Source organism: Manacus candei, unplaced genomic scaffold (genome assembly GCF_025592945.1).
Source record: "Manacus candei isolate 608988 ecotype Guabito, Panama unplaced genomic scaffold, ASM2559294v1 h1tg000049l, whole genome shotgun sequence".
Taxonomy (NCBI): domain Eukaryota; kingdom Metazoa; phylum Chordata; class Aves; order Passeriformes; family Pipridae; genus Manacus; species Manacus candei.
Window position 1 is genome coordinate 11,360,071 of NW_026138097.1, and position 16,085 is coordinate 11,376,155.

At 42.5% G+C, this 16,085-nt stretch overlaps 1 protein-coding gene across 1 annotated transcript; it reads left to right on the forward strand.

The window, feature by feature from the left end:
• The first annotated feature begins 369 nt into the window (after positions 1 to 369).
• CD83 (CD83 molecule) lies at positions 370 to 13,128 on the forward strand. The gene is made up of 5 exons (XM_051799282.1): positions 370 to 522; positions 645 to 775; positions 10,759 to 10,975; positions 11,095 to 11,198; positions 12,970 to 13,128. The coding sequence occupies exons 1-5, from the start codon at positions 480 to 482 to the stop codon at positions 13,126 to 13,128; spliced, it is 654 nt and encodes a 217-aa protein (XP_051655242.1). The 5' UTR covers positions 370 to 479.
• Positions 13,129 to 16,085: the final 2,957 nt, after the last annotated feature.

Below are 16,085 nucleotides of genomic sequence, written 5' to 3' on the forward strand. Positions count from 1 at the left end.
TCAGAAATGTCACTTCATAAGGCCAACCTTTGCACAGGCTCTGTTCTGTTAGAGCTGCAGAGAGAATGTTGAGAGGGGATTTTGGGAGGCTGACAAGCCCTTTCCCCTGACATTTTGTCGCTCAAGAGAGATTCTTTCAGTGCTGATTTTGGTGGCCTTTACACCAACCCACAGTGGTCAAACTTAAATCTGTTCAGACAAGCACAGAGGGGGGGAAAAGGAAGAAAAAACGGAGGTGAGGTGCTACCAACACAAGCGTCTGCAGAAATGGGAGTGACCTGACACATTTAGGGGGAGGAGCCTTGTTTCCTGCACGTAGGGATTTTCCCTGTGACAAACCTCAAGATAAGTCTGGGGCATTCCTCAGTCTGCCTTCAGAAATATCACTGCAGAAGCAGTAGCAGTTTCACTCGGCTCTCACAGTCCATCCTGCAAAGAGGCACACTGTTGCTGTTCTGTGATTTGAGGCAGTAAAAGCCATGTCTCTGGTCGTCCACACTCTTCTCATCATCCTGTGCAATGGTAAGTGGGCAGCCCTGCATTTTTCTTTCTGGTCTTTATTTTGTGGGGATATGTTTTGGGAAAACAGGAAGGATTTACATAAGCAATCTTTTTCAAATGTGATATGTACCTGTGCTTTGCAGTTTGGTGCTTGATCCATGGGACTTCTGTGGCGGCCCCAGAAGTTGCTGTAAGGTGTGCTGAAGAAGCACTCCTGCCCTGTAAGGTTCTTCAGGACACCTCAATCGCCTACCAGACAGCATCTTGGTATAAAGTAAGAAAAAAAACTAAGTTACTTGAGCAGTCTGCTTTGCTTTCCTACCTGATGCTGGCTTGTCTTGTACAAAATGGATTGCTTTCTGGAGAGGCATTCTCCTGTCAGTGCAGCAGAGATAAGGCAGCAGCACGAGCATTTGAGCTGATCACTAAAAACAGATGCTTTCCATGCCATCATAGACAGACTATTTGAGTGTGATTCTCTGAATTGCTCTTGGCCTGCTTTTCTATCTAACTATTGCTGGCTTCCATGTATCAGAATTCAGACGATGCCCCATGTGCAGCCTGCCAATTACTACTCCAAAGAAGAGTCTTTCCAGGATTCTCTTCAGAGCAAAAAATGGCATCTAAGCCTTGCAATATCAATGATGTTCCTTGGTTAATTCTCCCCAAATAGGAGCTAGGAGAAGAACTAAAAAAGTACTTGCTATTCTTTAGGAAGATTTGACTAGTGAGGGGGGCATAAGGGCAGGGTGTGCAGAAGGCAGATGCAGAGCTGGAAATTCTGAGTTATCTCTTTGTAGTCATGAAGTAAAAGTCACATCTTGACTGCTCCGATTCAGAAATCCCATCTCCAGAGCAGGAGAGCCCTGCTGACCACCTATTTGCAGGAGGGGTTACATGGATCAATCAGCTAATGAGCTGAAAATCCTGATCAACATTTTCAAGATAAAATTTCTTAGAGAGGTAGAATGGCCCAGTGGTGAAAGAAGTTACTGTTGACATTCTGTATGGCACTGTGTATTTGCATCTTAGTGCGTGATTTCGGTTTACAGTGTGAGCCAAATTAGCAGGAAAAAAACGAAGGTTTTGTTCTCCTCCATTCCCCACTCCCAGCCACACACTCCTGCCAATCTTGGTGGTTTGCTTGTTGCCTGTTAAGTCAACCTTTTGTTGCTTGTTACAGTAGTGGAAAATCAATCTGCGAATAAAGATTTTGTGGGTTAAAGCGTTGAATTACTTTCCCATGTGATGGTAGAGCAATGGAAGTGAAGGGAAAAAACCCCTATTTATGGTGGGTGAAAACTGTTAATTTATCTCTGCCAGAACATAAAGCCACAGCCTTGGCTTCCTCAGCAGTTTGGTCAGATATAGTTTTAAAACCATTCTCTAGGGTAAACCAACAGTGTATTTAGATAGGGTTTCTGTGGTTGAAAATTGCAATGCATCTGAATTTCATTGCTAGTACAAGAATGAGAATCTGCCAACTGACTAGATGACAACTGCATCCCAAAAGAGTTGTTTTGAACATCTGGCTAACAACCCACCACCAAGTGCAGCATCTATAGTCTTCTTTTCCAAAATGCTGAACTAAGCATGTGTGAGAGACAGAGAGGAGAGAATAATGCACTTTGTTGAATTTTACTATGGGACCTGGGATATAAATCAACTTATTCTTTTTTGATTTCTGCCTCTAAAGCTGGATAAGTATCTGTATTTTCCATCCAGATACATGCTAATTGTTTAAGGCTCCATTTTTCTCACAGTGTCTAAGAAGGGCAGAGAGCTCATTAAATGCAAACCATGGAGTCTGGTGGACCTGGAGGAGTTAAGCAGAAATGGAGAAGTGGTAGGGGGTTGGGGAGGAAAAAATACAGAGGTTGACTGGATTTGAGAAATACTGTCCCCAAACCCAGTGTTGGAAGTCAACAAAAACAGGCTGAGGTGTGGCAATCCTCCAGAAGCACATCCTTCTCTGGGTTCAATGGCAGCTGGGAGGCCCAGGCAGCAAACAGCATTCCAAAGCCATTGCCCTGATGAAGAAATGTAAGGAAGGCATGCAGACCCAATTCCTTGTTTTCCTGTAGCTCTTTACAGTTCCACCTGGGCACAGAATGACCACGTATGCAGGGGAGGGTGGTATTTGATAATGCTTTTTGTGTGGGCTCCTTCCTCAGCAGCCCTCACTAGTGCTGCTTCCCTTTGCAGAAGTCAGGCTGTTACAGTCCAGACTGCCAGTGCATGTCCCCTGCCCTGTCCCTACAACCTCCTTTCCCTCCATTTTCTCCTTGCTCTTCCTGCTTCACCCATTTTGCTCAGAAAAGACTGTTTTCCCAGTGTCAAGCATGACAGGACCTCACACGTTTTTCTCTGCTGACACAAGAAGTAACAAAAGTCTAGCTATCGTCAGCTCTTGCCACAATGCTCAAGGGTGATGGCGCCAGCCATGGTACCGAAGTCTTCTGGGTACTCGTCCCAGGAGAGGGGTGAGAAGTGGGGATAGGCAGGTGGTGATGCTTGCCCAAGCCACAGTTGCAGCCATATTGGGAAAAGCGGAGCACCAAATCTAAAAAGCATAACTTCGAGCAGGAAGAAGTAATTTAGGCTCAGTATTTTGTGCTGAAGAAGCAATACTTCTACTTATGGGCCTAGATAAATAGGCAGCAGCTTGAAGATCTCTCCCCTCACCTCGCTACACTCTGACTCTGTGCTGCTGTCCCCACCCAACAGTGCAAAAGAAGGGTGGGGGGATGGTGGAGTGTGACTGGTCTACCCAACATTGGTAATTAATTTGTTATTTAGAAACAACTACTGAAGGATTAATCAATAAACACCACATATACCCCCAAAGGGCTAATTAAAAGGTAATTCCAACAAATGGTATGAAATTTCAGGCTGTAAAGTTCAAGCAGCTGTTAGGTGAAATCTTTTGTATGAGGTCACTTTGAACTGTGAAGTAAATGCAAGCAATTAACCTTTGTTTCTGCTGCTTTAAAAAAAATGATGGTGGCAACATTACAGTGCTGCATGTGCAGCTGTTTGCACAGGATGAGTGTTTGGTGAGTGAACCCCTCCTTCCCACTGGCATCTCTGCGTGCTCAGACCAATTAAGCGGTGCTTTTAAACAGTTTGTTACAGTTAATCTGCTAAAAAAAAAAAAAGATATAATTTAAAAGTACTTGCTTTTTCAGTTCTGTGTGGAGAAAACTGTTTACAGGACTTAATATTCTCATGTAAAAATCCAACTGGATGTAAAAAAGGTTTGCATTCAGTAATTCCTTCACTTTTGCTAATGTCTCATACTGCACAAAAATAGCATGGATGTGTTTCTCTGTTGTGCATCCAGGATCACTGGAGCTAATTATTCTCATGCATGAAGTCACCTGTGTAAGTAGCTCTGTATAGAATAGGACCACAGTCAGTCAGCTCAGATAAAATAGTTTTAACTCAGAAATAGCTTTTAACTAGGCTGGCCAAACACACTGGGGAGAAGGTAGAGCACCAAGTCCTCCTCCAGCCTGATGCAGCTCTCATCCCATTCACTGTGTGGCCATGAAAAAAAGAACTCGTAATGATGGTGGTATTACAGTGTGGTACATTTTTAGGACTGCTGGGCAACCTACATGCCATAAAACCATATATAAGCAGTGTGGAAGTTTGCTAACTGAGAACTGAAAACTAGGTCATTTTTGCCTGAGCACTCAGGCACTGGGAATTGTCTATGGAAATACTGGTTTTAATCTCTATGGCCCACCTACAAGACAAGAATCTGTGTAATGAAACTTTACTTACCTTTCTGCCTCATAGGGATATTGAAAACTGAACAGTTTCTCTTTGTGCAGAACACTGAAAATGAGAACCACTTCATAAAACCTGATAATTATCACTTTATATCCAGTTTGAAAACCAAGTTTAAACACACACAAATGAAGTCCCAGTGGATATTTTGCTATTTTGTTCATGTGATAGCCAGAAAAGTCTTAATCTAAAACAAATCTTGAGGAAGAGGAAAGAAGGTTGTGCTTTAGAGGACAGAAATCTGTTAACTTTATAACATTTCCCTGAAAAATATAAAACTGGGGCAGAATTACAAAATAAGAATAAAGGTTATAGACATTTAATATTAATTGCACCTTTCTTCAAAGGAAATAGCTTCTGCTAAATGTGCCTGTCTGTGATCTATTAGCATAGGTAAATTACTTCAGTCTAACTTCTAACATATGCAAAACAGTGAGTGAAATGCTCCTCAGACATCTATTCATCCCCAAGTAGCTTCATCACATCGATGATTTAGACAGAAAGGGAGCAGTGGAAATTATTTCATGATCAAAACAATTCTTTGCCTGACATGCACTGGTGCTGGATGCCCTTAGCTAAAAAAAAAAACAAACCAACCAAACAATAAAGAGACTGTGTGACTGAGTCTGAGTCAAAGGGCTTTTCCAGCTGGCTCATATGTCACACATAGTTTCTTCGTTGTTGTTTTGGGGTTGGGTTTTGGATTTTTTTGGGGTTTTGTTTTATTTTTTCTTCTCCTCTATGGCACACTCAGAGTTCACTCACATGTGCCCAGAATTTATATATGTTATTTGCAAATTTAACTTTGGTACCTCTACATGACACTGTATAGGAACCATATGGATGCACCTTCAGCACTAATCGAATGTGAAAGTGCTTTTGTGCTGAAAAATACACCTATTAAGCGGTTTCAGCTCAGTTGTGTTTCATTATATGTTGGCTATTGGGCATGGCAAAAACTCTATATATTTTGCTTTGGAAAATAAATTCCTTCTGGCCATATGTAGGTTTTAGCTCTCTATAACAGAAATTTCAACTTGGCCATTATGCCTGGTATAATTTTAAACAAAACCAATTTTACAACCATCCCACCCTCAGAAGGAAATAATTTGATGTTAATATGTTCCACCTTTAAACTGACATCAGTTTTGGACCTGAACCATTTTGTTTGAAATAAAATTTTGCTTTTATGGGAAAAGTGGATTATACTGGCACTTTGATTTACCTGGAAGATAACCTTAGTGTGGGAAAAGTTCAATGAGAAAAGGTATTTAATGAGAGCAGAGTTTACAACTGCTCACTCTCACGTGTTAATGGTAAAATTAAAATTTAATTGATTAGTTGGGTGCAAGTACTACAGCGTGGGTGAATTGCCTTTGTTTAGTGGTATTACCATGTAATGGTGTAGCACTTTGCAAAACTGCAGCTAAAACCCAGACAGCTAGGTCTGAGAGAAGTGTTGCTCCTCCTTCTTCCACCTTTTTTTTTAGTTCTCTGAAAAAGAAATATTTGCTGAAGAGCACTTAAATTTTGGATGTCTAATTATTCTACCTATTTCTCATAATTCATCCAGTCAGAGAACAGGAATATACCAGCTCAGTGGTATTTTCAATCAAACATATCTCTTTTTAATATCCCCTGTATCAGCACCACTGTTCTTATCAAAAAGCTCCGGGCTAGGAGAAACTTAATAAGAATCAGTCAATTGATTAGAGAATATATGTGGGAAAATCACAACCTCTTTAGACCAAGTGTTTCCAAGCTTTTGGGACCTATAATAATTTTCAATTACACTCACTAAAAAAAGACTACTAGAGCTAGTCGCTCACGGCTGTGTCCAGTTTAGTTTTGAATATCTGAAAGGATACAGACTCCCCACCCTCTCTGGGCAGCCCATTCGAGTGTTCAACCACTCTGACAGTAAAAAAAGCTTTTCTTGTGTTTAAGTGTAATTTCCTTAATTTTAGTTTGTGCCCATTGCCTCTTATCTTGTCTCTGAAGGTCATTGAGAAGAGGCTGGCTTCGTTTTTTGCATCCCCTTGGCAATCAGGTTGAATCAATATTGATAAGATGACCCTGAGCCTGGTCTCCTCCAGGCTGAATAATCTCTTCTACCCTCTGCTCATAGGTCAGGTGCTCCAAGATACTAGTCATCTTTGTGGCCCTTAGCTGGACTCTCTCCGCTATGCCCATGCCTTTCTTGCACCAGGGAGCCCAGCACTGACCCCAGCACTTCAGGGTGTGTCTCATTAGGGACCGAACAGAGGGGAAGGATCACCTCATTTCAGCATCTGGTGAAGATGTTCTGACAAGTGCAGCCCAGGACTATCAACCTTCTTTGTCACAAGGGTTTATTGCTGATTTGTGGTCAACTTGGTGTCCACTGGGACACCAGGGCCTTCCCAGCATGTTGTCCTCAGCCTGTTTTGATGCCTGAGGTTATTCTACCCCAGGGACAGGACTTGGTGTTTCCATTTCTTGAATTTCACAAGGTTCTTGTCAGCCAATTCCTCCAGCCCATCAAGGTCCCTCTGGATGGCATGACCCTCTGGTGTATCAGCCACTGTTCCCAGTTTTATGTCACCTGCAACTAGCTGAGTACTATCCCAGTGTCCAGGCCCTTAATGAAGGTGTTGGACAGTATCAGCCCTTGGCGGGAGCATTTCTTCTCATTGCTATGGAGGAGATGGAAAAAAACAGACTTCTGTAGGTTTTTTTTTCCCCAAGCTAATTTCTGAAAGTCTGTCACAGACATTGCTGCAGGCCAATGTATATGTGACAATAAACATAAACTTGCATTTCTTTTGTTTTTTAATTTTCTTAATGGGTAGTTTTATGCAGATAGGCAGAATGATGCTGGCAACCTGCAGGTCCCTGTTCCCCAGAAAAATTCTCGATTCAGTAGCCCCCACCAGACAGCATGGAAATAAGGCCCTTTTTATGCAAATAGATTCACTAGAATTTCTACCTGTCCCCACTTTTGTATTATGGTAAAGCCATTAGCAGCAAAAATGGGAGCAGGAACAGACCACCTTCCTTTTCTACTCCCTTTGGAGGTCGGGAGCAGGGGAAGCTGGCATGCTGCAGCTGGCTCACCAGCAAAGTGTAAAGAAAATGAAACACAAATGAAACCTGGGCAGAAAATATTTTTTCACTGATTGGGAAAGGCATGGTCCCTACACAAGTGGATTGCTGTCACTGACAGCACTTGCTTCGATCCCTCTAAGCATGTGTGGAATTAATTAGGTAAAACCCCTAGCAGTTACCTTGGGCTGTGGTATCACCTGGAGGACACTTGGCATGAATTAGAGCTGGTTTATCATAAAAGCTTGAGCTGCAAAATGATCTGTCTAGTGATAGTCTGCCAAGTAATTCACAGGAGGTGGCAAACAAAATGGCATTTTTGTAATTTTAATTAGGTTTGAGGGGAAAAGAGGTCAGCTTGAATAGAGCAAGAGGCAGAACGATGACCTTACTGAACATCTCACGGACTTCCTTTTATAAAGCTGGGATATGGGGACACACTGCAAATTTGCTCAGATGTTTCCTCTCTAAGAGGGGGAGGTTTTGTTTTTTAATAAGATAGCAGGAGATAAGACTGCAGTGGAAACACGCTTGGTTCAGGCATCAGAGAAGGGCTTGCTGTGACCGGAATAGAGGTGGATGCGCTGCCTGCAGAGGCTGGGAAAAATGCCACCAGATGTCTCTGCAGCCTAAAAAATGTTGGGACGCTGCTGGGTACAGAGCACCCCCACAGACTGCCTTGCTTGCCTTTGCCCTTCAGTAAAGGGGATTTAATGAAGAAAGAGATGCATGCAAACCCCCAATTAAACCCACACAGATGACCCCTTCCTCCTCCTCCTCCTGCCCAAATGCAAGGTTTGCAATCCCCATCCAGGTCACCACCGGTTTCACCACAAGTGGCAGAGTCAGATTAGACCACAAAGTAACTTTTTCTTCTGTTTTGGGGAAAGGCACGTTTTTAGTGCAGCTTCATCGACACTGTTTTGCCTTACATGGAGCGGGTCTATGTAAGGCAAAATTCTGATTGGCTTGTCACCAGGGTCACCATCATTCTGCTTGTGACAGCAACTGAGCACCTTAAAAAGCTTTGGAGGCAATAACCAATCCTATCCCTCACTGTTCCCGTCAAACAGGGAAATTAAATCATTCACCCAACATTTCACTTGGAATAAGCACATAGTCAGGCATGGGATACATGGACTTAATTGACTTCTCCCTTATATGAGCAGTGCTGATTACAATTGCATACAGAAAGATCAAAGTGTTTTCTCATTCCCAGATCTCAGCCACAAGAACTGCAGCACCATTTGCCACCCAAGACAGCAATTATTTATGCTACCAGTGAGTTGAAAAAAGAAAAAAACCCCTAAAACAAAACTAATTTTCTGTGTGTAGCTCAGACCTTCTATTTGCAATTTAGGGCAACGCAAAGACCAGACAGGCTGGTTCTCCTTATTGCCCTGTGGGCAGTTTTAAATTTCACTGAGGAAGGGGATGGGAAGGGAAGGGAGAGTGGCAAAAATTAGATTTGAGGGAGGTCAGCTATATCCACTTAACTGCTATTGACCGAGTTGTAACCAGAGCTGAGCCCAGCCTGGGTATTGGAATTCCTCTGGCCACATGTCTGACAATATGCAGGGCCTGAAAATACCTAAATCCCCGTAGCACAGTGAAGCCCTTATAGCCTGAAAACCACCATACGTACGCTTGTAGCTGCTTGGGGCTGGGTGTAATAAGAAAGAGAACCTGGGGTAAATTTACAGGGGGATTAAGAGGAAGAAGGTACTTTCTTCCCTCTTTCTGGGTAATGTATGGAAAGTCCCAGGGAATTACTGCTCTATGTTTCAGTTCATGCACTAAAAAACCTGAAACCTTTCTGAGAAAGAATCTTTACAATTACGGAAATTTTGTGTTTTAGTGTCATTCTCCAGTTCCTGAAAAGTTCCTCAACTTGCAGCTTGTTTTACACCATTTTAGGGCTGCAAAAAATAGCAAAATATAATGGAGCAGCAGGCCCATATATCTCTCCAGACTCCCAAGTGTGTTTTCCTCATGCGAACACATGAAAGGGAAACCAGATACTCCTAGCCCCAGTATGAGAAAATTTTGTTAATTTTAATAACTTACAGTGTAACTGTTATACCCCGATGCAGTAGCTATATTGATAGCAAGTAAGCACCAACATACAACCCAAAAATGTGTCTATTAAAATAAAATAATAATAATAAAATGTCCTTGGCTTACATTAGTTATAGGTTTGGCTGAAATACTGAGCCTTGGACTTATGAGCTGGCTCTGGCTCTGCTGGTCTACAGAAAGACTGAATTCATTACTTGGGAAACCTTCATGGAGGGCATGCTGCCTCAAATCCCTGGGAGTGACTTCGATGAATAAGAATGGACACGGGCTAATTCAAACCCTTCTCCCATCTTTCAAATCAGCTTAGTGATTTCTCTCTTCTTTGTGGTTCCTAGCCAATTGTCATTTTCAGCGCATCCTATCACCCTACAATACGAACTGTTCTGGGAATACACTTCATTCCTCCAGCAGCCTCTCAGCAATGCCAAGGAATGTAGCTCTTCTGGTTATTATTAAGAAATTCAACATACAAATGCTCCCCAAGTGCACCAGAACCTGCTTGTGACCTTCACGAAACTGAATCTGAAGGAGTCGAAGCAATTTTTTGTTCTTTGGTTCCAATAAACAGTGGAAGGAAGGGAAGGAAGGGAACCCCCATTCCTCCAGAGAGGCATCATAGTTTCAGGCGTCAGCTGCACAGAAAGTGGCACAGGGAAGTGCAGTTTCCAGGGCTGCATTCCCACACAAGGAACTCTGGGCTGGGGGACTGCTGGGAGAATGCCAGCCCATGCTGGCAGAGGCATCGCGCTGTGGCATGCTGGCTGGGTTAGCAGGATTAATTCTCACCACTGCATGGCAGAAAGTGTGCTAGCAGGGCAAGCACAGGCAGCGGTGGAGCTTACCTGCCTGCTGCCATGCTCTCCTGGGGACCTGTGTTCCCCAGAGCCACAGATAAGCAGCTGGTTAGGGCTGCCTCTTGCTGCCTCAGCTCCATCCCCACGGACTGTCTCTCTCTATCTGAACTCTTCTGGGGCCTCTGCATAGGCACATTGAGAGCAGACTCTACTGCTGCCTTTTATCATGTTGCATCCCTACCAGGCTTGTATCCGGGTGAGGCAGCTTAAGAAATTATTACAGAATAGCTCTATAGTACCTATTTATAAATGTAGTGTCCATTTAAGCAAAAGCCCTTATACTTTCGGATTGTGAGCATGAACGTATTAAATGGGTTTGAGGTTATGTTCCCCTCCTCTCTTTAGCCTCTCATTTTCAGCCATAAGCTGGCTTTAAAATTTTCTTCCTCCTAAAACTGAGGATGACACTGTTGCCCAAGAAAAGACATGTATTTGTGTTTTCCAGATGGCTGGAGACGGCAAAGGAATAGCATGGGAAGTCCTTGATGTGGAATCGCATTATCCAAAAGAACTTGGGGGGTCCTTGGAGCTCTCCAACGACACCTTCTTTTCACTGAGGATCAAAAATGTTACCAGCCAAAACAGCGGGACATATAAATGCACTTTGGGGGAACAGAATGGGGAACACAATCTAAGCAGCACAGTCACATTAAAAGTAACAGGTACAGTAGAAAGCTTCAACTGTTCCATGCTCTATATGGCACTTCATGAAGGTAACAGTTTAAAAATATTTTACAAACACCAGAATAATGTTTTACAAACACCTTTCTTTACGTTTTAGGTTGCCCTGGAATAGAAAAAGAAAAATTTAAAAAGTACAAGGGTGAGCTCTTCATGCTGACTTGCCTGGGGATTTTTTACTTGCTGCTCATCTTCTTTACCTGTGTAAGTAACTCGCTTTTTCATAATCAAAGCAATAAAAACAACAAAACCCCCCCACTCATTTTCTGTGCTAGCACTACTTTAGCACAGCTGGTCTGAAGTTGGTGTTCATACTTAATTTATGATCAAACTCAGGTTTGATCACAAGGAACACAGGATGGAGTTCCAAAGAGATAGAACATTTCACTGCACCCTGATATAACTCAAACCATCAGTTGTTTTTCTGCACCTCACTGCCCATTTCTGTTTCTAGTTACTCTGTGTGCAAACTACTCATCAGGTTATGGGTACAGCAACAGATCTTCTGTTTTGGTACCTGGCAATAGCATTTGCCTCAGATGGAGGCACAGGCCCATGGGATCCCTTTCCCACCTGTAGCATTGCTTTGTGTGGTGGCATGATAGACATGTTCAAGTCCACCTGTATTTTGCCTCAGTTTTCACACCTCTAAAGTGGTGACAACCCCTTTCACATGGGCATTTTTGTGAACACCCGTCTTTCTTGTTAAACAGACATTTTCAGATACATGGGTTTTATCCATACCTTTAATGCTGACTGGCAGTTCTGGGACAGGAGGGGAGAGGAGGTACTCGGGAAGCTCACTCCACAGAAGCAAAACTATGCTTTGTCTGCGGTGGCAGTGAGGACACCCCCTCGTGCAGAAGTCTCTGCCTCCTGGCTCCGAGGCAGCATGAGTTTTGGGTGTTGATACAGTGCATCACTGGCTGCCTTTGTAATTAAAAATAAAACAAAACCAATCTCAGCATTTTGGGAGGTCAAATTTAACTTCTGCTGCCTATTTCATATTTGCCATCTTGTTTTGCTTCTCAGCAGATGAATCATAACTGTTGATTGGAGAATATCTAATTAGCTGAAACTAAATGTAGCTTTCCATGTATCTTCAGGGAGCAATTAAATTTATGCCTGTCTCTTTTTTAGATTGACAATTCTGCCAGTAATTTGTGCTGTTCAGACTAAAGTTTGACAAGACAAATCTTGTAGGAATTTGTTAGGATGAAAGTATGAAAGCAAGGATATCACTCAGAAGAGATAGATGCCCCCGTTCTTCTCAGTGTCCTGAAAGAATTTCAGGAAATCTGTCTTAGAAAAATCTACAGAAATCTGTCCTTAGCTTTCGTTAAAAAAACAGTCCCAGTTTTAGTGCAGTTATAAAAGGCAGAGCTGTGTAGTGAAGATAACCACTCTGGTGGAATTATGTGTATCTTACTCTTGGGTGAAGTCCAGTCTTAGGTATTAACCTGGCTTTCATCGAAATTTAATATTACCCTGATCTCACAAGTGAGCTTCATTATTTAAAATTCCTGATAAGTTCTTACATGTTGCCTTGTCCTCTCCTTTAGTGGAGATTGTGCCTTATCTCCACTAAACTCAGCAGCGACATTCAGTTTAGAAGTGGCTGACAGGACTGGGGTTTTACTTTGATAACTTGATGAAAATATTTCAGGCCCTGGCTTGCATTGAAGGCGGGTAGAAGCATACTTGAAAGAGCTTGATGCAAGGCCTGTTGAGATGAAAATGTGAATAAAATATAAATTGCCTTTTGTCACTAAGGCTTTTGTCCTATAAAATTCATTGATTTCGGTAGAAACAGCAGTTTTTCTTTGTACTGGCTGCTTCTGGCAACAAACAAATGGAAAAGGTATATGGTTAGCAAGGAGAAAAAGCAGAACTTTCAAAATTATGTTTTTTTTTTTTAAATTGCCTTTCATAGGGATTCTCAGTTTTAAGCTTTCCTTTGTGTTCTCTCTTTTAGACATGTCTAAGAAAAGAGAGTATGTCTCCCAGTTACCAAAAAACCAGACCAGATATGAAACACATGCTCACCCTCATCAATGTACATGAAATGACAACTTTCCAGGATTTAAACAGCAACAGCACTTGCAAAAATGAGCTTACTTCAAGTTCTGTCTAAGCTGACGTTGATGACACTGTGGGCTTATCAGTAAATGCAAGCTGGATGGCTGAGTGGTATGGAGAGGAAATGAATGATAATATATGGTCTCTTCAGAATAGCCTGAAAGTACAGGTAACTTGTCAGTGATCTGTTTGTGCTGGACAAGCCTTCAACAAGCACTGTTATGCACTACAGTAACTTTTGAGAGTTAGTCAGCTAAGAAATACCATTACAGCTACACAACGTGTTACAACGCTGTTATGAAGTTGGTACCATCTTTATTTCACTCTGCTGTGAAGCCCTCTTTTTCTGAGCAAGAACACACTTATAATACGAAGACCAAGTTATAGGGAGGCCATGGCAGTGCAAAGCTGGGGGATTAAGCTCTTCATTGAACTGATAGCTCTCACCTTTCCAAAGCAAACACAACAGGTGCTGCGGTATGAAAAGCTACGTGTGTGGGGCTGTCTCCGTTCTGAGCCTGATTCTGGGTGGAGTTCTTTTTCTGCAACTGAGATGTAACTTATCGTGTGATGTTTAAGTAAGCTGAAGTGGTAACTTCATGGACTTGTCCCGGATGGATCAAAGCAACATCCACTTTTAAATCTTGGAGTGACAGAGAGGCTGAAACCACTTTTAAATCTTGGAGTTATAGGCAGGCTGAAACGTAAGAAGGGAAAAGATTTTTTCAAAATCTTTCTGGACAGAGATGAACTTTCTATCTCTGCAGGAGAAATAGGAACATATTTCCCAGAGGCATCTCTAGATTAATCCATAGGAAGCTTCAATGAGACTGTTAAATAAGAATGAAGAAGTCTGTGATATTAAGGACATATAAAGATGACTTATTTTGTGGTTTATAAAATATGAAACCAAATGTATGCAACACCTATATCAGTTACACAAGTGATGACCAAAGCCATGGCTTAGAAGAAATCAATTGACCATGTCTTTGCAATGTATTAATTAGCCATGAGATACAGGAATGGAAGATGGGGCATATGAGCACCTACTTTTTGTGCTGACAGTGTGTATATATGTGAAACAAGGACATGAAAAAGCTGAATTCAGGCACACAATAAAGGGAGAGAAGATTTGTCCTTTTGGACCAAAGCACAAGACACATCCTGGAGTCTGAAATCAAGGAACTTCCCTTTATTGGACTGCTGGTGCTGAAGGTGAGGGAAAAGGAGTCTAGAGTGGCTGTGGATGCTTATGACACAGTGTCAGAATTTGAGCCTAAACATGAGAATTTGCATACCCTTAAAAACACAGTCTTAAAAAAATACTTCAAGAACTGACCAGCAACATTAGAATTTTTAATGCAGTTCGGAATTCCAGGCTGTTGGCAAGGAGGCCCTTCCCATAATCCTTTGGCTAATTTTGAAGTGCTCATGGGAAGAAAGCTGCACGTCATTCAGTATTGCCTCTGTGAGCAGGGTAGATGCCTACATTGCTGGAATTCAAGAGTCTTGTGACCAGAAGAATGACTTCTAGCTACAAGGGATATGCAATTTACTTAGAACATAGTAAACTAATGTCACATTTGCTTTTTTTGTAATTTTTACTTATAAATGCGTGTAGCATACTTAAAATAAAAATTCAGAGGTAACCTCGCATTTGGTTTTGTGTGCACATATGGCAAATAAACCCAGAAATACTCCGTATCAATTGCATTTTATTTTACAACCAATGAAATTACATCAATTAAGGGAGACACCTAAGGTAGACAAGCCGGCCTTCTGCTTCACCTAGTTGACTTCAGACATTTGGGAATTGCCTGTTCCTGTGCCCTTAGGATGTGATGTTTAAGAAGTGACCAGAATTGATGGACCCCATCACCTGCAAAAACACTTTTCCAAGGGACCTTACTAATTCTCTGAGCAGCCTAAAGTCTGGTCTCCTCATGTCCAGAGTTTAGGTTTTGCTGGCAAACCAGGGAAGTGGTTGAAGCACCAAGCCTGACAGTTAAAGAAGTGTTTGGATGATACTCTTGGGCACATGCTGTGACTCTTGGAGGTGGTCCTGTGCAGGGCCAGGAGTTGGACTTGATGATCCTTTTGGGTCCCTTTCAAATCGGCATATTCTCTTTCCCAGGCTGAAGGGCTCCAATGTTCTCAGCCTCTCTTCACAGCGGAGTTGCTCCAGTTCTCTTATCAACTTTGTGGCCCTCCTCTGGACTTGCTCCAAAAGTTCCATGTCTTTCTTATGTTGGGGACACCAGAACTGTACACAGTACTCCAGGTGGGGTCTCACAAGAACAGAGTAGAGGGAGAGAATCCCCTCCCTCGACCTGCTCTTTTTGATGCATCTCAGTATTCCATTGGCTTTCTGAGCTGCAAGCACACACTGCCAGTTCATCAACCACCACCCCAAAGTCTTTCTTCACAGGGCTGCTCTCAGCCACTTCTTAATCCAGCCTGTAGGTGTTCCTGGGATTGCCACGACCCAAGCGTAGGACCTTGCACTTTGCTTTGCTGAACTTCATGAGATTTGCATTGGCACACCACTTAAGCCTGTCCAGGTCCCTCTGGATGGCATCCCTTCCCTCCAGTGTGTCAACTGCACCACACGGCTTGGTGTCATCCATAAATTTGCCAAGGGTGCACTTAATCCCACTGTCCATGTCAATATCATTGACAAAGATGTTGAACAGTATAAGCCCCAGTAACAATGGCTGAGGCATACCAGTCATCACTGGTCTCCACATGGACAGTGAGTCACTGACCACAACTCTTTGCGTGCAGTCATTCAGCCAGTTCTTAATACACTGAGTGGTCCATCCATCAAATCCATGTCTCTCCAATTTGGAGACAAAGATATTGTGTTGGACAGTGTCAAACTCTTTGCATAAGTCCAGGTAGACAATGTCAGTTACTCTGCTCATATCCACCAATGCTGTAACCCTGTCATACAAGGTCATCATATTTGTCAGACATGATTTTGTAAAGCCATGTTGCCTCTTACCATTCACC